Genomic DNA, 21,141 nt, shown 5'->3' with positions numbered 1-21,141 from the left:
ACAAGACACTCCACTATCAGTGTCGCCTGTCAGCAAAATCCTTGGAGTAACTGGATAATTGGAGCATTTTTGTCTGACAAATACCATGTGATAAACTAATGAATGAAGCATGAATAGCCAGTGTTGGATTCTAAATGTAAAAACCAGACATCGCCGTGCAGTAAAGACATTGTACAAGTGAAAAAGGAATCAGAAGTGATACTAAGGATTTATATTTTATTGGTTTACATTTCCACAATATTACATATTCAGTTTGAGACACAATCAAAAAAGAGAAAACAAAAACAACCACACATAATTTAATCTGGAAACCTCATATACAGTTCGTACAGCGCACGCTCTGGAATGATATCAGCCATCCTTGTAAGCATGACAGAAAAATAACGTACAGTTGACATATCAATAAATTAACTGTAAGGTCATGAACGGTCTTTGTTCAGCTTTGTTTCTGAGATGATTGGTTGCAGTAGACGCTCATTAGCAACACAATACCCCATGCAACTTGTAATGTGGGGCAGAGGTTAATGAACCTGGGGAAACCAACACAGATGCTGCGTTTGTCATGAACACTGATCCAGTTAGAAGATGACTCATTAAACATCCAGCCAATCACCCAAGCCTGTGGCCACCGACTACTCAGTATAAACCAAGACCCTCATTACAACTGTGCAGCACCTATCATGTCCTTTAATGCACAGAAAAATACAGCAATACATCACACAAAACAATGCATCTCCCTTGCATTGGAGGTTTCGTTTCACAGACAGAGGAATGACGTATTTCATATAATAAAAAATAAAAGTAGAGAGTTTTTCCTCTAATACATTTACTTAATCCAAAAACTTGCGGTTTGGGTTGGCACCAAAGAGAGCCACTCGGATTTCAGGCATCATCTGCAAATACAAAGTTGGGGTTCGTGTAAAGTAGTGTAAAACGCAGAAAGCTAGATTAGTCATCTAAACTAAGAACAGGTACGGGGATTAGTCAAATCAATTAGAGGGCTTCAATGTCAGTCATTTCTCAAATGATATCAAATATTCTTAATTTCCAGTTTTCCAAATGTCTGACCATTTACTTTTAAAAAAGAATAAAGCTAAAACCTACACTATGTATTCATAAATGTATTAAAGTCTGGTTGGAGGGATAAAGGAGCACTGAATCTGGAACTGATAATTGGATCAGTTTGTTTCCTACCTGCTGAGCCATGAGGTCCAGTCGGCTCTCCAGGGTGTTGGACACCTTGATCTTCCCATCACCATTATAGATCTCAATCCCTCCAGAACTGAAGATGACAAACAAAGACAAGTTAAAAGACTCAATATGAAGTTCAATCCATGTTTCAAGGCAGCAGAAAGTTGTGACGCATCACCTTTTATTTACAGAGAAACATGATCGGTTAAGCAGGTGGTGTATAGTAGGTTTTTACAAAGCTGAAACAGCTGCATGCTCCAAGTAGACTCATGCTTTACATCGGAACCATGACGTGGTCCAGACACTAAACAACTGCAATTTCAGGCCCTAGTTCTCTGGAATCACTATAAACAAATCCTCCCATTGGGTGAACTGACCCATTCTTACAGGTGCTTTAAAGATGCTTACATGTCTGGGGATAGGAAATTGTCCTGGTCAATGCGGGCTTCCAGATTGGTCTTCACAGCTGCTTTGTATATAGCAATGTTCCTCATGATGGACGCCTGACCAAAACAAACACCAGTTAGAGAACAAGTTACATTCAGAGACCAGATTTTAACTTACTCCCCATTATACTCACTTGGACCATCTGCACATCTTGTTTACGACAGCGAACAGTCACTTTGGACTCCAGGAGCTGATAGAATCCCTGCAACAACAACAACAATTATCACACCGGCACACAAATCTCCACATGTGTACGTAGGACTCAAGAATGTGTTTGTTGTGAATATCTTCCAAATATATGTGTTAGTTATTTGCAACTCTGGCAATCTTTTTTGGGTATGTGAAACTCTTTATGAAGATATAAAAATTGATAAATGTAAAATAGCTCAAGGGGCAAACAAACCTGTAAGATCAATCCATCCAACAAAGCTGGATATCTGGATGGATCTTTAGCAACATTAGCGAGCCGCTGGCGAGCCTCATTCAACATTTCCTAAGAGTAAAAACACATGCCCTAATGTTTAAAGATGCCTGGATTTACATACATTCAATTTAAAATGTATCTTACACCAAAGGTAATAATATGATGGCAGAATGATGTCTAGCCTTACCGAGATCATGTCATCACGGGCCTTTAGTACCTTCAGTCGAGCCTGGTTCATCAGGTTGGACATTTGACTGTTAAGTAGACAAATAACACACATTGGGCCGGTTTACAAAAGTGTCTGCGTGGAAACCCTGGAGACAGTTTGGCACCGGTTACAGAACAGTCACTGTAGAATCAAGAGGCTTAATACGATTACAGAAACTATGTGTCACACAACAAATATTTCGTTGTTCTTTAAAAGACTAGATTAAGGAAGGGAGCACTGGATGTGTCCTGTGATGTCTCGCCATGACTCACATTTTCTTCTGCTGCTCGATCTGCTTCTCTTTCTTCTCGTAGTACTCCATTATCTTCAGCCTCTGAGTCTGGACCAGACGGCCCTTCTCGATGTTGAACTCTTCCTCCGCCTGCAGGAAAAGCACAACTGTTCTGCATTTTGGATTTCTGCACTTACACGGCTCCAGCTTTGTTTCCAACACACTTTCACAAAACTGAAGATCTTTTAGAATACTAAAAATTACTAAAAAAATACTAAAAAAAAAAAAAATACTAGTGCAGCAGCCAACAACTTTATGTTCATGCCCAACATCAATACAACAAAGATAACATGACATGAACTGAATAATTATAATTTAAGTTAAACTAATTTGACACAAGGCACTACTGTACCATAAATATATGGATGTACAGTGTATGGAGGGATAATTGTGGTAATTGGACTAAAGATGGCTTTTTGAACATAGACTGCATATGTAATCATAGCAGCACATCAGTTACTGTGTTTAAATGTTGAATCATAGTCACTGAATAAATGTCTAAAAGTTGAAAAGGGTTGAAACAGTTTGAAGCTTCATATTTTCAGTTGCAGAATTCCAGGTCTGACACTTTGTCCACATCAACTAACAGTCAAAAACAGAAGGACTCTGGCACTTTATTCATTATTTACCAGACTTGGTTAATGGATGATAAACTACAATGAATAAAATACAGTAATAGTTTTAATTTATTGACCAACTCTCTTCACTTGTGTTTTATTTCCATCTCCGATTTAAAATGGCAGCTCTTTAGTTACCCAATGCCACAGTAAACTGTAGTATCAAAGCTCTACTTTAACGTTGCCCAACCCAGGGTTATATCAACCAAGAGTTCAGGGTTACATTCAGAGTTTGTTAAACGTGCTTCGGAGACGGGCGGATGACAGCAATGCTCTGTAGTTCATTTCACTCCAGTGAAGCGCAGCGTTTTGTTATTGTGTGTGAGGGCTTTTGCCAAATGAAGAAAACCATGTGACTGATGACATCTGAAGTTCAAGCACCACATTAGTGGAACAAGAGAGAAACATGACGATGGCATTTAATATAACTATTCTCCTACCATGTCATACTATGACTGAAATACCCAGCAGTAAAATATTTAGGCTTTTAATTATTTTACCATCTAGTATTGTACATAAAGATCATTTTTTAGTGAAGCACCTCTGCACAAGGTTTTATTTATTCATTTATATTTTAAATATTAACAGGCTTTTTTGACCTTTACTGCATAGAAAAGTAAAGCGACTCAAATCAGCATGTTGTAATTCTTCCGTCTCAGCAAAAGACCACTTTTACCATATTTGGACTAATTGTGTCATCTTAACCTTTAATAATAATAATACATTTATTTCTTCCATTGAAAGGAAATATCTCATTTGACCAGCAGATGTCACCATCAGACGTTCAGAGGCTTCAATTTCTCCACCACTTATTAATCTGGTGGAGTATTAATGCGTAAATATGTCCAAAATTACATTTAAAAACACAAAAGACGAAAACACTACATCTAAATGTGGGGATGTGTGTATACCTTTGCATCGATTTCTTCTGCCTTCTCATTGGCCTCCTGTTCGATGAAGGCCATCATGTGCTTGATCTGTTAAAAACAAACCAAAAATGATACAAGATTTTCTTAACATGAAATTCAGATTCCACCACCACATTTTCTCCACTTTTATATGGACTTAGTGCCAGTTTGTGCCACTCATGCATTGCAAACAGACTATTAAACGGAGCTTTCCAAATTCACTGCAATCTTTGACCTTGTGGACTATCAAATGACATGCCCTGCTCATCTGAAGGTCCTGACTGACAGACCCCTTAAAGATTCAACAATGTAGATTTAAAAAAACAAAAATAAAAAAGGAAAAAGTATTCTGTATGTTGCACAATCCTAAACATTTTTTACCCACTTCCCATGTTGTGAACGTACTTCCTTATCCATAAATGATGAAGCAACACCAACATTATTCTGTATGAAAAGCCTAAATATCATTAAGACATCAACATTTTGGCTGCTATATTAAATGAAGACCTTTATGGTCAACAGATATTTAGCATCAGACCGCTGAGGCTACTATTCACTCATCAACGTGCAGCTTTGTAAGTTTGGACTAAGGATTGTGCAAATTGTCAGCGAACTCATAATTAGTTTGTCAACCTGCTGTGAAGTCAGTGCTGCCTCTTTCTACTCTAAGTCCTTGAGGTGCTTATTTTAAGTGATTGCTGAGATTTCCCATTGACTTCACCTCCAGACAGTGGCTCACTCTGAGTTCCTCTTCAGGCCACTGCATGTGTTCATCATGTGATCATTTGGAAATATGACCCTCTACATTTCAGCCACAACTTTCAAACACTGTCTTACAATAACTTCTTATTTAAATTGTAAATAGCATTATAATGTACAGCTAGTCACATTTAGCTCTTTTCGATACCAGCCTACAACAGCTCTCTCAATGTCATTATCCTCGACACACGCTTACCATTAAAAGGACTTTTTTTAGTGTAAGATTCAGGCTCTTAGAAGTGTACAACATCCTTTTATAGTAGACCTGCAGAAATGTGTGAAATTATGTCACTGTAAAGGTGAAAACCGTTCGTTACCTGCTTCTGTACGTCGGCATCGCTCAGCGCCATGGTTGCAGCTGTCAAAGATCCGCTCGGGCCTGCCAGAGAAAATATTATAAAACCCTAAATTAAACAACTGGGACATAAAAAATAATGTCATTGTCAAAACATAGACTTTAATCCTGCGATGAGAGCTTTGAATGGATGATATTTACCCGAAAAGCAGAGTGGAGGAGGTTTGAATTAATCGCCGCAGTCGTGACTCGTAAAGATGTCTACGGAGGATCAGCTGATTTTCAGTGTCACATGATGTTTACTTCCGGTGGCCAGCCAATCAGATGAAGAAACGCGTTTACTTCAAAATAAAAGCCGATATGCATTTTTCATTTGAGGTTTTCTAATTATTAGATTTTTGCCATTTTTTAAATAACGTTCGCTACTATTAACTTATGCAGCACATTACACACAAAACGAACCTGTTTACAGCACAGACACGGAATAAAGCAAGAAACAAGATAATAACTTGGTCACATCAAGTCACACAAGCTGTGAGTCAACTAATAAAAGATTGTTCTTTTTAAAAAGACATCTGAATGAGACAATTTGGCAGAAAGAAGATTTTACATCGTTTTCATAGCTACTGAGGAAAAAGATGTTTGGATGTAAAACAGTGTATATGTAAACAGTACATTCCGGTACTGTGTATGTGTACTTTATAAACAGGATTGCAACTAAGTGGGTTACATTTACTAACACAGTGTACAAACTGAATGTAAATGTATTTTAGCTTACTTTTCGTAGTACACCTACTCCACTACATTTGACAGTTAATATTTTTTGTTTTGCATGCAAAGACATGAAAAGTATCAATTAGAAATTAAACTGGCCAACATATCACATGGACCTGAAACAAAAACTTCAACAGCTATCATTTTAATAATTATCATTTAATTGTAATAAAAACCAGCTATGATCAGGATTTTCAAAAAGGCTAAATGCATTATGATACGCACATTTTTAACTTATCCAAAAAAATGCATGAGGGGGTGTTTATTCTGTGACTTAAGTAAAATATCTCAGCTTATAAAAGTGTTCTGTCAACATCTCTTGTCTTGTAACATACTTCATTGGCTTACTGAGAACTGTATGTGGTGCCTTTAGAGTCCCACTTTTAAAGTCTTACCAGCAGAGGGAACTAGATGTTGGAAAGCTATAGAAATAGCTCTTCTCCTTATCTGACATGCATTTTCCACTCAATGTCACCAGCTCCTGCTGTGCACGCTACGGGCTGTGGTAATGTCCTGTTTAAACATAAAACAAACTGTTTACCCAAATGAAACATTCGTCTGTTGACCTCTGAGACTGTCAACAAACAGGTTTAGTTCAGATTTCAGAGTTAAATTGTAATTTGTCCACTTTGTACTTACATTATTTGTGTTTTCCTCCCTTTGAATGGACAGCAAAGTCACCACCGACTCCTCTCTGGCCAACTGTTATGTCATTTAGGAGGTGGGGTGAGTGAGCGAGACAGAGAGAGACTTTTGTACAGCTTGTCCATCTTGTTAGTCCTGTGCCAGCTGCAGCATACATGCCTGCCTATCTGATTTCTGGCTTCGTGTCTGAATACACGTATCAGTTTGATTTCCAGCATCTGCCTCATCTACAAACTCATTCAACCTCGCACCAAGAGGACGCAGGTATGCTAGGATGTTCTTTTTACATTTAAGTTGCAGAAAGTTTTAGAAAATTCACACAACAGTCTGAAGATTGTAAATTACCTCAAGAATCTAGATGATTTGATTGTGGCCTTTGTGGACAACATTTTGTTATCTGTAAACATGTCAGTTTAAGGAGGATCATTGTGGGTCACTCTGATGTGGTGAAGGGCAAAATCTTACCGTACACAAGACAGTTGTACATGTAAATAATGCCAGACCTACTCTGACATTGAGAGCTGACCTTTTGTAAATTCTGGTATCTAATGTCACTGTGTCACAGTACAGAAATAGTGGCCTATATCTCACTGATCCTTTACTTCACCATGTTCTTGCTGGGATAGGATCAACGAGAATCCAATTACTCACACAGGTCAACAAGTAAAGAAGGGTCACAAAGTAGAAACAGTTGATTGGATTCCTAGATGAGGGACACAGACAAGCCTCGCTCTGTGTGTGTGTGTGTGTGGAAAATGTTTTTGTAGTGAAGTTTAATGTTTAATGCAGACGTGTCACTGGGACTGAACTCTGCAAAGGCCCACTGGCAACACAGCTCAGGAGAGACAACATGGCAGCTAGTGGGTCAAATCAGTGATGTCTGGGAGGCTTATGTGCCAGTATGCTCACACTGGCTGGCAGGGGTGGAGTGATACAGCAGAGATTTTAGCCATCAAACCATTTGTTATTTTAAAAATGGATTATATTGGATATAAATACATGCCTGGCTGTTAACTCAGTTAATTTAGCTGCATTATTGCTCTGCAAATGTTTCAATGCCTAATCTTTTAAGTGCCAAGAGTTTCCTTCCAATAGTATGTGAGTGAGAAGCTTAAAATACACAAACAAGGAAAAGGGAATTGCTTTTCTGCTGTAAGGAAACACAAAAGCAATAAGATTTCCATGTTGTAGCCTGGGCCTGTTGGTCACAATCAACAGAGACACACAGCTCCACAAATCCAGGTGCCACAGCAAACACAAACCAAATGGATACTGAGCATAAACCAGCAGTAAATTTCAAGTATATAAACCTTCCCATTAACATTTGATAGCAAAAAGCACTGAAAACATTTGGAGCTCGTTTTTGTTTTCCAGTGTCTCTCAGCTAAAATGAGTCAAAATGCCATTAGACCACTTTAAATTCTGACTTACCTGTAGCACTTTTAACTACCACACATTTTGATGGGCTGCATCAAACCATATCAGTGTGTGTTCCTCATACTTAACCCTGAAAGAGGCCTTCAGCACCTTGTGCTTGGCTGTCCATTAACGAAGCACCTCCCACTAACACCTGTTTCTCATTCCCCACTTAGTGTCTGACCCACACAAGTACAAGTCCAGCATTTCAAATACTTGAAGCACCAAAAGTAAAATACATTTTTTTGCAGATATGATTGTGTTCATGGTAACGAAGGAGTTTGTTTGAATAGTTTGAAATACTTCACCTACTACTGAGTGAATTTCACATGGAGATCAATAAAACCTTGTGATATGTGAATGCCCTCTAATGGCCTGTAATAAGTCGTGAACCTACTGTCAATTTAATATAGTTTTGGGGATTTTCTTTACAATAGTGACTCTAAATATTGATATAAAAACCACTAAACAGATCATTTTAAATCACAATGTCACCAGGAAATGCCAAATTAGATATTATCCACATTTAACCTGTTAATATTCTCTGTGTTTTACTTTGCAGCATCTGCTAATCCTCGCTCAGGATTCTCAGTCTAATATAAAGCTAAGTGTGAATGTAACACGTGTTATAACCCTGCAGAGGCTGTCAGAGGATTTGCTGTCATTACGCGACGTGTTCTGATGAAACCAGAGGAATCGTAGACAGGAACATTAACATTAGACAGTGAAGTGTTGAGAATATCTATTCTGGGGCTGGCATGGGGGGAATGCTTTTTGCAATCAAAGCTGAAACATGGCACAAGAGGGTGAAGAAGGTCACATTGAGACTGACTGAATTCATGCAAACAGATGTTTGTTCATATGAAATATCTTTGTTTTGTTAACCTTAAAATGAAGGTTTTACTCTTCTCAGTTTATCATCATGTGTCACTTCTATTTCATGTTTCGACTCTTGTCGTGCAAAAATCACTGAAATAGCTTTCACTCCTGGGTGACAGATGGAGATGTATATAGTACCTAAAAATAGTAAGCTATGCAGGATGAGGCTATGGATAGTCACAGTCACTGTTATACAGAGCAGCCAGTGAGCAGCTTTTCCAATCACAGCCTCAGTGATGTCAGTGAGAACATAGATGAGGAGGTTGGTACGCAGCTGTGTAGCACAATATTATTTCATCAAAGCTAATATGTGAAGAATTTTCCAAACTATTATCCAGAATAATTATTTTCATGCAGTTATGGTGTAAATTGATGCAATTTCTGTGTTGCTTCCCCACAAGTGTACATTTGGACAGAACCACCAGGAGGCACCAAATTCAACACACGCTCATTCATAAAGTCAGTGAAATTAAATTTACATTTAAAAAGGATGTGATCTCATCAATTTATTAACTTCAGAACTACATCACAATGTAAATAATCAGTTCCTCTGCTGCCTTAAAATTTGAGTTAGCTCAGCTTTTGGTTAAACAAAGAGTTTTGAGAATATAAATTAAGTTAACTAAACATGAGAATACTAAACATCAAAACCATTTTGCAGTTTCAGATGCTCAGAAAAATGCTTTCTAAATAGACTACAGCGCTTGATTAAATTTATTAAATATCTAGTCAAGAATGTTTACTGTAAAATCATTTGTAAGATGAGTTTATTCCACCTCTGATCTATTTTGTCTCTGCAGCAGCCAGCCTTCATTCTGGAGGGAAAGGCCACAGACAAATCCAGCAGGGGGGATGGAGGAAGTGGGGAGGCTGGATCCCTCAGCCCCAGCCCTGCTACTCTGCCTCTGACTCAAGTAGAGAGCTCTGGACCTTGGCAGAGCGAGAGCATGCTGGCAGAGTCCTGGTCCACGGTGGGTGACATGGACCCAGAAGACACTAAGAGCCTCGACAGCAGTGACGGAGCAGCTATGGCCGGGGAAGAGAACCACTCGTCCAACTCTGATATGGTCCACCTGGAGCGAGAGGAGGCGGAGATGCTGGAGGAGGCGGAGAAGGAGAAGTTTAGGAGAACAGAGGTAGAGGAGGAAGAAGATGAAGAGCTGCAGACAAGTGTGTTGAGCGTGTTGGGTGGAGAGAGGGAGCTGGTGGACCTCAAGGAGGATGAGGAGGACCTCCAGGCTCCAGAAACCGAGGAGCTGCTGGTGTCAGCAGAGGAGCCTCGTGTGGAGAGGGAGCTTAGAGGGTTCAGGAAGATGGTTCCCCCAATGACCCTGCCTCCTCTACCCATCGTCAAACTGGATCCTCCCTCCACTACGTCCACTCCAGTCCCTTCCACCACGACCTCTGAAGTGGAGGAGCTTTACTCTACTCAGGGGCTCCACCCTCCATCTATCCTCGCACCAATGGCAGCAGAACCTGCCATAGAAAGTCTTGAGCAACTAAAATTCTCACAGATCCCTCTATCAGATGTGGAGGAACATTCAGTTAAAGGGTCTCAAGCAGCAGTACCACAGCCCACTGCTCCCAAGACTACCAAATCTCTGAGCTCCACAGAGCTGCTGTGTGGAGGGGCTGCTTTAGTAGCTGTTGTTGGAGTAGTTGCATATGGGGCTGTGGCCTACTGCAGAAAGTAGAAAACCTCTTCTTCAACTCTGAATCACCCTTTCAGCACAAGTCTTTATTCCAAAGGAAATATTCCGCTTATCTCCCCAAATGGATGCAGGATGAAGCTCTTTCACACTCATGTAGTACCTATGTCAGATTAAATTGGATTGATTTTGTGCTACCTCAGCTCACAGCAGAGCTCATGGCCTTTGATTTCAATAAATTTAACAGATCTGTGAGGAAACCTAGCCAGTAAATTGTAAACCACGAATGTAAAATCACGTAATGTACAATTTTAAAGGAATCCTAAAACTTGAAGTGTTTGTTTTCTGTTTCTTTGAGTGATTGTGTCTCTCATTACTTCACCAGAAATCAACATGTCGGATACAATTAGGCACTGATACACACCTATTAGGTTGATATACAATATCTTACTAGCAAGCACCTATTTTTAGATACAAAGCAAATTTATCATTAACTTGGGCTCATGTATATTTACTCTACTTTTAACTCTGTTGTTGGTCTCTACCAGCTAATGAGGGAAATCTGTGGCTATTAAGCTGCTAAATGTTACAGAATGTTTACAATAAATACTGATCATTATGATTAAACTGTTTGAGAAAGATTTCCTACTTGAAATATGATCTCTTATTTTCTGTCTGATAACCACTTGAACGTGAACTAATGCAGGCCATTGATTTTTAAATGACTGCTGTGCAGACATGAGGCCTGACAAAAACATCTGCCTCAACTTTTTTCATCATCCATCAAGATGATTCACCGGCTGACGAAGCCCAAGGGCTGCAGCTAATGGTGTGAATAACACCTATAAAAACTAGTTAAATGTTTATTTAAAGAGTTTATAGGGAGCTGTGTAGTAAATGTGAACATACTAGGAGATACAGAGCTGACTGATGTTCTTAAAGCAGAGATTTGCAAGATATGGCATCAACGTTTTGTTTCCTGTAATGTCCTGCCTTCTGCTGGTCAGTCGGCACCATTACAATTGTTTATTAAACAAGGCAAGAAACCAAGATCAGCATCAGAACAAGAAAACACTGCACTAGTTCAACCAGGAAGTCTTGAAGGACAAATTGTCAGTGGCACAAAAATGTTTATTGAGTCTTTCATGATATGAAGAAAATACATTTTATATAGTGGTCAATTAAAGTACTTAGATAAGATAAGTAGAATAAGTGCCTGCAGTTTTTCTTTTACTCTTTTGAGCTTTCTGGATTAGAAAAACCAAAAAAGACAACTGTGCCTGCTGAAAAATACATATCTGTATTATATTTTTAATGCACAATAGTAAGTGCTTTGCATAAAATTCTAAAAATGTATTATATGCTTTTTGAAAATTTAATATAAAAGACAACAAATGCATGTTACTTGGTGCAGAAAGGATGGTGGCCCCACTGCTGTTGTTTTTATTATCTGATCCCTCCCTCAGTAATTGGACATAATCTCTTTAGATAATGATTATAACTCTGCGGTCACACCAGCATTCAGCCTGATGGACGAATTATCCACCAGTGGGTTTGACACTTCTTGATTTTCATCGAGTGCCAGTAAATAAAAAAGAACAATGGGGTTGACTGTGCTGCGGTTAGTCTGCCGTTCCCACATTGGTGCCACTGCACGCAGCTATTGAATTGAGAAGGGGAAGGAAAGTGCTTCTTTGTTTGGACAGATAAAGCTAAAGCGTACCTGCACAGCCAGAAAATAGACTATACCAGCCTCGCAAACAAGCTTGACTCTCTCCCTCTCTGACTCTTTGGTCTCCCTAAACCCCCCTCACCGCTCATTTACATATCCACTTTGCAATGCATTATATCAAAGCCTATGGTAACGTAATGTTGCGTATGGTAATGTAAAGTTGGATTCACTATTTGTACGTGAAAACAATCCTTACAATAGATGACATTTGAAAAAAGTGCATGTATTATTATTATCAGTGTACACAGTGTACACAGTGTCACGGAAATTCATTCAATTCAAATCAGGCAGTAAAACTTTATTTGTACTTGAAAACACTTTGTCCCAACTCTCACACTGTTAACTACAAATTTAGAAATAATCAGAGAAGCATTATCATTATTAAATGATATAGGGTAAAAACAGAAAGTTAAGAAGACATGAAAAAAATACACGTATCACTTCAATGAAAAGGGAGAAGACATGCAAGTAGAAAACTCAGAGTAGTAATTGCAGAGACTAGACTAGACAATTGGACATATACAGACAGAAGAACAGTAAAATAGTATGCAGTGTACATATACTATAGTACTATAGTAATATATGGTATATTATAGTATGATGTAGATCAGAATGCAAAAAAATAAAACTGAAAATAACAGTAACATAATGAGTCAGAATAGAATAGAATAGTTCTCTGAGGTTGAAAGAACAGATTCAGTATCATTACTTTCATTAGGTGTCTGATCACAAACCAAAGCTTAGGAAGTAAAACTGTGACTGAGAAGAAATATCTAAACTCAAGTTTGTTCCAATCCATCCAACAGTGTTGAGATATTTAGTTCAAAGTGAACTAAGTGTTAGAGAAAATAGTGTGAAATTAACGTAATACAACATGAAAAAAAAATAACATCCCACATTACTTCCTTGTTGCAAATGAGGTCAGAATATGATCTCTTCATATCAACTACCGATAAAACCTCTTGTGTGCAAAGCTGCAGCACCTCTGATTAAACAACCACAAAGTGCTGAACACATGTAAAACAAAAAACTAAACAAAAACAAACACAAAACAGAAGCAACTTTGTCTTTTCTTTTGCAACTTTGATCCAACGTCTCATCCCACACAGCGCCAACAGCAGCGCACAGCTGTCAGGCCTCAGCTGCAGCCCGACAGGTTGTGGTCTTTAATTTATGGAGTTTCACCCTGAATGGAAAGAGGGAAAGACGGACCAGGAGACAGGACAAGGTTTGTGGTTCTTTGTTTTTATCAGAGTGCTGCACAGGCAGGAAGCACACACACACACACACACACACACACACACACACACACACCCATGCATGCATGTTTGCATGCTTGCACACACACACACAGACACACCTTCCTCCCACTCATGCACACACATACACCAACACACAATATTGTACTGCAGTTTGCTGTGGCCTTTTCATTACTGGTGGAGAAAACACGTTAATGAGCACAAACCGTGAACAATTATTATGCACGTCAAATCATATGTCATCAACGTTAAGTACACTGAGTAAACCTGAGACCTGCTAACGGTGCTTTTGTCTTCTGCTATAATCTGTCTATCTCTATTCCTTGTTTCCATGATGTTTCCAGCTCAGAAATCAGGCCCGACTGCCACTACAATTCAACCGGGCTGAAAGGGGAACTTCAGGTACAAGTCAGTTGATATTTAAAACTGCACACCTGAGATAAATGAACTTCTCAAAAACCTCTTGTTTATTTGAAGAGGGGGTTGGCTTTGAGAGGAAAAAGGCACAGGTTGAGTATAACAGTGGTGACCACATAATTAACCATTAACCTTTATAATCATTTATCTGTAGCTGTCTTTATGGAATTGTGTTCAATTGGAAACTCAAATTATCACAAGTAGTATTTAAATTTAGCTTCTGCTCCACTGTGAGTCCATACACACAATACTGAGCTCTTCGCAGTAGCGTGAAGATCTGATGAAAAAAATGTTATAGTAAGGAATAAAATGATAAATAAAAAACTGCAGCAGGAGCCTGTTTAACTTTTAAACTGTGTTTACAATTAAAGGGCAAATGCAAAAAAAACCCCAACTTTTTTAAAACTACAGAAAAAGTTATGTACATGCTAAAAGATGTTCAGAGGTAAGCACGTAAATATCCCCTCATTAATTAACTCACAACAATTATATTTTTAAAATATACTTAAATTTATGCAATTTGCTATAAAATTTAGTGCTTGTGACAAAGTCCCTTTAATTTACTGTAATTTGGTGCTCAACAATTGTTTATGTTATTTATGTAATTATGTAATTGTTTATAGGCTCAAATTCTAATGTATAGAAAAGTTTATTACTGAACAGCAAAGATTATAGATGTGTAAGTTAGATTCATATCTCGCTCAGTATGCAAATTCTCCGGTCAGAGGGAGAATTGGTGGTATTCCTGGGTTGAGTGTGCAATAAAAGAGGTTTTTGTTCTTCCCAGATTGTGATCTTCGCCATGAAAGAGAGTGTGATGTTCAGATGTGTATCTCATCTGTGCTTCCAAAAAAGAAGAAGTGTTGGGCTGCACTACATTGTGACGTAAAAACATTTAAATTGACCAGCCTCTCTAAGTATTCACGTGTCTGACAGGTGAACATGTACTGGACGATCGCAACACATATATATACCTGTCCAAATACTGTGCACCTGCCACTGTGTAGCAGCTTTCACCTTTTACGACAGAAAATATCTCAAGTGAGGGAAACACTCAGACATACAAGATGGTGAGTTGTAAGGATGCTGCTTTTGTTTACAGCTAACTGGAAGATGAAAATGAGAATTTTAGCTTTATGCAGAGTGATGTTATTTAATTCTCTACATATTAAAATTTAAATCAATTTGTAATTTGCTGTTTTATGGTTCTCAGGTTGTAAAATAAAAGAGTTTTTTTTATGCCTATGCTAGATGTCCTTGGACAACGACATCAACCAGCACTTCCAGGATGCAATCGATGTGATTGAACAGCATTCAAATAATTCATTTCACTCAGGTGCAGCAAGAAGTCTCATTTCACATATTTTGCTGATGTGGAAAACATGACAACACACGTGTTAATGTTTGAATTAATTATTTTTTCTTTTCAGAATATGCATATTATGAAACTCTGGTTTCCCAGCAGCAATCTCTGCAGCTTCAGAGACAGTGCTGCCTCATCACTCCCCCATCTGATGTACCCACTGCTGTATATGACTGGAGTGACACAGCTGTAAGTCGTGCATAGACAACAAAAAACTGTACATATCTCACAGATGCAAGGATTCACAAATATTGGTGGGCTTTTTGATTAAAAATGAATGTCTTGCAGCAGCAGTCCTGGCCTCAGGTGATCCCTGATGTCTCTCTGGGTCACCCTGCAACAACTGAATCTCCTAATTTCTACTCAATCTTGCCACCTCAGAGAAACAGCAAAGGTAATTGACATGTATCACAATCCAGAAGGGTTTTTTTTATCCTGTCACCAGTAAAACATGACTAATTCAATTTCCTCCTTAGGTCGTAAGAAACTTAGACTCTATGAATACCTCCATGAAGCTCTGAATGACCCCAACATGGGCGACTCAATCCAGTGGACGGACAGTGGCAATGGTACCTTCCACTTTATTTCAAAGAACAAGGAGAAGCTGGCAGAGTGCTGGGGCCAGCGCAAAGGCAACCGCAAGACCATGACCTATCAAAAGATGGCAAGAGCTCTGAGAAACTACAGTCGCACCGGTGAGATCATCAAAGTGCGCCGCAAACTCACCTACCAGTTCAACCCAGACATTCTGCATAGGCTCGGCTCAGCTCAGGTGTCCCTGCACCTGCCCTGTCACACTGCACAGGAGGAGGTCCGCGCCCAGCAGCAAAACACGTCGGACCAGAGCTACAGCGGATCTGCAGCAGCAGATTGGCACAGCTGGTACGGACACTACCAGCTGCAGGAGGACTATGACCTGGCCTCCAGCTTCACCTCACACGCAACCAAACTTTGAGCTGGGTGACGATTCGTCACACAGGAAAGAAATCCTTTAAATCTTTTAAGACTTTTCAGCTGTCAGACTTTCTGAAAGCATATTCAGTCCCTGCATGTTATTACATGATACAGTGGGACCAAAAATGTCACAAAGCCATCCCTCAAAAGTATTTAATACCATTTGTTCTAGCCTTTTATTGGTTAATATAGATTTGTATTTATATATGCATTATTGCAAATTCATTTACAAATCAATGAGGGAATTCTTTGGATATTTAACATCTATTATGTTCAATACAAATTTTCACTTAAATTCATCTTTTTCAGTAAACAACATGCATTTATTTGCATTGCAGCTAATGTCAGCAGATGTTTTAATACTCATTAATCAAATTTATAATTTTAAATATTTAAAATTTAATAGCAATAGTTAAAAGTCCATTAACCAGCAGCTAGTTGATGAGCTTTTTCTTATTCATGTTTCTACTCTGTAACTCTTTAAACCAGTTTATGTAGTCATGTGTCATGTTGGGACCACACGGTCACAAACAGTGAGCGAAAAGCAAACTGGATTATGCACTGACACTCATGCTATAGACGTTTGAACACACTGCATGTTTTTGTGTTTTGTGAAGGAGCATCACTGTAAATCAGTTTTAAATACTTTTATACAGCAAAATATGAGAGTAAATTATAAAGGAGTAAAAAAAAATGAGTCTCTTTTTAGCAGCTATTGAACCTTTTAATTATGTTATAATATATTTTAGATGTTTTATCAACAAGTTGATCTTTACAATTAGCACATTTACATTTAATAAATTGAAATGTTTCTTATCAAACCACAAACAAAAACGTCTAAAGGAAAGTGCCGTTGTGACGTCTACAAAGAAAAATAAATTATTGGAAAAATGTTTTACAGAACAACACTGAAAAACTTGCATTGAAATAATTTCTTTTTCTAATGGAGATGATTTAAATAAAATACAATTGCACTGAGTAAATGTTAAAATAAGTTGTTCAGAAACACTTACACCTTCTTGACACAATTTGTCAAGTAGTGAAGGAGATAAACATTTTTAAATTAATTATAATAATAATTTCTATGTCACTTATGTTTTTGTGGCTCCTTATATAATAAATAATAACCAGTAATAAGCATTCCCTGTAATGAAATGTACATTTTGATAATTTTTTGATCAAAGTATTAAACAATTGTTATGTTTGTGTACTTTATATTTATTATTATTATATTGTTTTTGAACATATTGACATTTTTTCATTTCAATTATGAACAATAAAGCAATCTGTGTACTCTCACATGTGCTTGGTTTTACTGACTTGATAAAAACAACCTACAGCTTCGCTCTCGTCTTTTGGTCCAGAAAGTAAACACTGGCATTATCACACAAAAAATGCAAAAGCTGTGTTGAAAGATTTGGCACTGTCTTCACTGTAGTGAAATATTACAGTGGGCGCACTACAAAATATGAAATTAAGACACATCCTGTGAGAAAAAATATGGCAGCAAGTGTGTTTTTCCTGAAAAGAGAGTATTGTGTCGAGGCTGCCTCCAGACCAGGTCTTATCTGCTTCAGCGGGGAGGATGTGGTCAGTGCTGGGAGGCTTTGTTAATGGGTTGACTGGTGCTGGTGTTGAGGCTTTGTGGGATGGTGGTCATTGTTCCTGTGAGCACAGGGTAGAAATCGTCGGGTGTTATGCAGAAAGCCCGCTCCTGTGGTGGGTATAATAAGAGTCTGGGTACTTGAGAGTCTCAAAGTCAGTTTGGTGAAAATCTCCCAAAGTGCAAGGACTCGACTGCATCATCGGTGATGGTAACGATCGGACTTACTGCAAATTTCCAAAAATACAGAATAGAAAATGACTGATAATAAATTATTTTAATCATTCATCTTTATCTGAATTCTTTTCAGGAGACTCAGTCAGATTTGGAGGTGATCTTAGAGTTCCTAGAGGAATACTACAGACAGAACACTGGAGATAATGGTAAGAAAAATGGTTGAGAAGATTAATTATTACACTATTTCAGCTCAGAATTGAGCAGGGTTTTCCTCTTTATAGTCAACAAGGTACACTGGAGTGCAGGTGTGAATGAAAGACCTGTGGATGATGCATCACATGAGCAGCGCTGGACATGCTATGAGCCACCTGTAAGTATTGAAATGTTTCTTTTGGTGCATTTTACCATGTGAAAATCCTTTATTCTACTACACTCAATGTCAAAAACGAATATTATGGGTAATTATGTGAAGCGTTTTGCAATAAGCTTGTGTTCTTTCATTTTCTCCATCATTTTCAAAGAACATCAAACCTGCACTTCCACCCTTTTTGGGACATGATGCTGCACCAGCACTCAGCCAAAACACAACAGAAACATTGTCTGAGCGTGGGTCACTGCCAAATTTTATATCAGCAAGACAATCAACCCAACACCAGGCCACAGCAGTAGGGAGTGGTGAGTTCTCCTTTTTTCGGTCACTAGATACTGTTATTGCCCCAGTTGCTAGTAGCCTGAGGGAAACAATACCAAGAGAGTAAATAAGAGACCTTCCCCTTACCGTAAAAACAATGGAGCTGTGCATGGCTTCACTTAAAAACTGATTTTACATATCAGATAACTACAGCGTTTACAGCTTTAGCCGCTCTGCTAGGTGTCAGCCCATCAGTGAAGAGATTTTCTGGGAATTGCTGATCTCTAATTTAAGGAAATTATTAACTGTAACCAGCACTAACTGCTGTAATGTGGCACAGCTGTAGTAAGATCCCCTAAATCCTCTTTCAAATGCCTTTTAATTCTTCACCTTGTATGCCACTTACTGTTATTTTTAAATGGATGCAGGTAGAAAGGTGCGGCTCTTTCACTTTCTGTTTGAGATGCTGGAGGACCCAAACATGGCCCACTGCGTATCCTGGGTGCCAGCAGCCGCCGGTGTTTTCCGTTTTTCTTCCAGGAACAAGGACCAGGTGGCTCGACTGTGGGGGCAGAGAAAAGGCAACAAGAGGCCCATGACTTACCAGAAAATGTCTCGGGCCCTCAGGAACTATGCCCGGTCTGGAGAGATCTTCAAAGTGAAAAAGAAACTCACCTACCAGTTCAGCCGAGACACTCTGATGTTACTGCAGAAGTGTCATCAACGGGATTTAATGTAGACTAGATTTATTGTTGGTTTTGTGCTTGTTATGATATAAAACTCTATGTGCTTGTTGTTTTTATGTGTCAGAGCTTTTTCAATTTTTAGTGTGACAACCTGCATCATATTCTTCTCAGCTTCTGGTGTAAATAGCACACAAAAATAAAGAAAACGTATTTTACAATCACAGCTTAAATTACTGTTATTCATATTTGTTGTATGCTCATAGTTTAAAAAGCAATAATAGGATTTGAAGTCAATCTGTTTTGTTCATTATCAACTTATGTCACTGATAAATATTAGGATTTGAGCTTTTAGTTGACTTGTTCATTCACAATCTGAAAGACAAAATGAAAAGTAACACTATAAGTAAGGATAAATACATAGTTTTTAATCATTTCAGTTTTAAATAATTTAATATTTAATTTTCTTTCACATTGAGTGGATTTCCATAGCAATATAATGTCTCTCCCTGTGTTGTTTTACTATAATTAGAAGAATACTTTCTCCCCACAACGGAAAAAGAATCCTGCAGCTGCCTAATGAGCCTCTTGACCTTATGACAAGTGTGTGTGCACATGTGTTTTCCTTTTTCTAATAGTTTTTGATGGCTGTTACAAACCACAGGGGGTCAGTGTAGTCCATCTCACTGTCACTGGTGTCTACTTTATTTTTCTCCTGTGTGGTGTGAGCTCATGGCTAAATCGCCTCTATGATGTGAACTCACGGCCATCCCAGGCAATACCAAATGGTTTTGTGGTCTTTGTAGTGGACGCACATGATATGTCCCTAAGCCTAGTATTTACTCCTGGAGCCCACTCAGGGTTATAAATGGGTTAAATGAGCTCTAGGTGTCTGTTACCAAGAAAGGCCACAAACTACAAACTGAATTAGGAAAATGATCCTCACAGGAATTAATTGGTTATGAATTAAAAAGTTCAACTTGGCATGAAATGCTTCTAAGCAATCATTATAAATTTATGACAGCAAACATGTTGCAGTGCAAGAGAAATGTCTGAGGAATTAACTGTGGACATTTAAGCAAACTTTCATTCACTTTCAGTGCAGGAGCTTGATATGGTACATGTGAAGAAGCTTCAGTGCATTAGTTAAAAAAGCACTGAGCCTGTTGTTGCTCATAGCTCCAGCAACCTTCAGGCTTATCTTTTGATCTTCGTGATCTTATCTAAGACCGGGCTTTATTTATGACTTGAGTTTGACTTGCTAAAGAGATTAATTAGCACCAAAGCAGCCACAACAATGGCATAATTCACAGTGAAACCCTCTTTTCATGTCAGATATACATGTCAAATGTCAAGGTTTATGACAGCTTTCTAAGTATAGGCCATGTAACCACTGCCCAGGCATCTCCCCAGTATTTATTTGCCAGGTCGGAAAGACTGCTGTTCTTGGACAGCATTCCCCCCGGATTAAACTGATATCTGGCATCTGGCATCGGGTCGCCGCGTGTCATCTAAAACTTCTCTTTTGTAACAAATCCACAGGTTCTCTGAATAAGATGTATACCATGTAAGCACAACACGGGATTATCAGAGAGTGTTGCATCATTCTCAAACCTGTGACAATGACAACATCTTTTCTTTTTATATCCCGCCGCTTCCCTCTTCACCCACTTCAGCAGGGCAATAAGGATACTCACCTCTGCTGCCCCACCTACAGCACAGTTCTCACTGCAGGGCTGAGGAGGACATTTTTACAGCGATGTCAGTCTTACAAATGTAGTCTTTGTTCAAACACAAGACTTGTGTTGACAGCACACA

At 38.6% G+C, this 21,141-nt stretch overlaps 4 protein-coding genes across 5 annotated transcripts; 3 read left to right on the top strand and 1 right to left on the bottom strand.

Annotated features, from left to right (window-relative positions):
• Positions 1 to 196: 196 nt before the first annotated feature.
• Positions 197 to 5,482, bottom strand: atp6v1e1b (ATPase H+ transporting V1 subunit E1b). Its single transcript, XM_026361553.1, has 10 exons — positions 5,343 to 5,482; positions 5,164 to 5,225; positions 4,091 to 4,156; positions 2,543 to 2,652; positions 2,250 to 2,316; positions 2,042 to 2,131; positions 1,772 to 1,840; positions 1,600 to 1,694; positions 1,195 to 1,282; positions 197 to 893 (listed from the first exon to the last, which is right to left on the bottom strand). Exons 2-10 carry the CDS (start codon positions 5,194 to 5,196, stop codon positions 831 to 833), a joined length of 681 nt encoding a protein of 226 aa, XP_026217338.1. The 5' UTR covers positions 5,197 to 5,225; positions 5,343 to 5,482; the 3' UTR covers positions 197 to 830.
• A 1,286-nt stretch (positions 5,483 to 6,768) lies between these two features.
• On the top strand, positions 6,769 to 11,110 carry si:ch211-214j24.14 (bcl-2-like protein 13). Its single transcript, XM_026361555.1, has 3 exons — positions 6,769 to 6,824; positions 9,257 to 9,314; positions 9,656 to 11,110. Exon 3 carries the CDS (start codon positions 9,803 to 9,805, stop codon positions 10,547 to 10,549), a length of 747 nt encoding a protein of 248 aa, XP_026217340.1. The 5' UTR covers positions 6,769 to 6,824; positions 9,257 to 9,314; positions 9,656 to 9,802; the 3' UTR covers positions 10,550 to 11,110.
• A 3,781-nt stretch (positions 11,111 to 14,891) lies between these two features.
• Positions 14,892 to 17,505, top strand: spic (Spi-C transcription factor (Spi-1/PU.1 related)). 2 transcript variants are annotated; one of them, XM_026361406.1, is made up of 5 exons: positions 14,892 to 14,982; positions 15,164 to 15,248; positions 15,343 to 15,464; positions 15,567 to 15,669; positions 15,752 to 17,505. In XM_026361406.1, exons 1-5 carry the CDS (start codon positions 14,980 to 14,982, stop codon positions 16,228 to 16,230), a joined length of 792 nt encoding a protein of 263 aa, XP_026217191.1. In that variant the 5' UTR covers positions 14,892 to 14,979; the 3' UTR covers positions 16,231 to 17,505. The 2 variants fall into 2 exon arrangements, with proteins under 2 accessions (XP_026217191.1, XP_026217189.1); XM_026361404.1 differs by having other exon boundaries at positions 15,564 to 15,669.
• Positions 17,506 to 17,729: 224 nt separating this feature from the next.
• On the top strand, positions 17,730 to 19,416 carry spi2 (Spi-2 proto-oncogene). The gene is made up of 5 exons (XM_026361094.1): positions 17,730 to 17,819; positions 18,143 to 18,215; positions 18,291 to 18,379; positions 18,531 to 18,684; positions 19,069 to 19,416. The coding sequence occupies exons 1-5, from the start codon at positions 17,730 to 17,732 to the stop codon at positions 19,377 to 19,379; spliced, it is 717 nt and encodes a 238-aa protein (XP_026216879.1). The 3' UTR covers positions 19,380 to 19,416.
• Positions 19,417 to 21,141: the final 1,725 nt, after the last annotated feature.

Source organism: Anabas testudineus, chromosome 23 (genome assembly GCF_900324465.2).
Source record: "Anabas testudineus chromosome 23, fAnaTes1.2, whole genome shotgun sequence".
Taxonomy (NCBI): domain Eukaryota; kingdom Metazoa; phylum Chordata; class Actinopteri; order Anabantiformes; family Anabantidae; genus Anabas; species Anabas testudineus.
The sequence above is the reverse complement of the archived record's forward strand: the minus strand, read 5'-3'. Positions and strand labels throughout refer to the sequence as shown.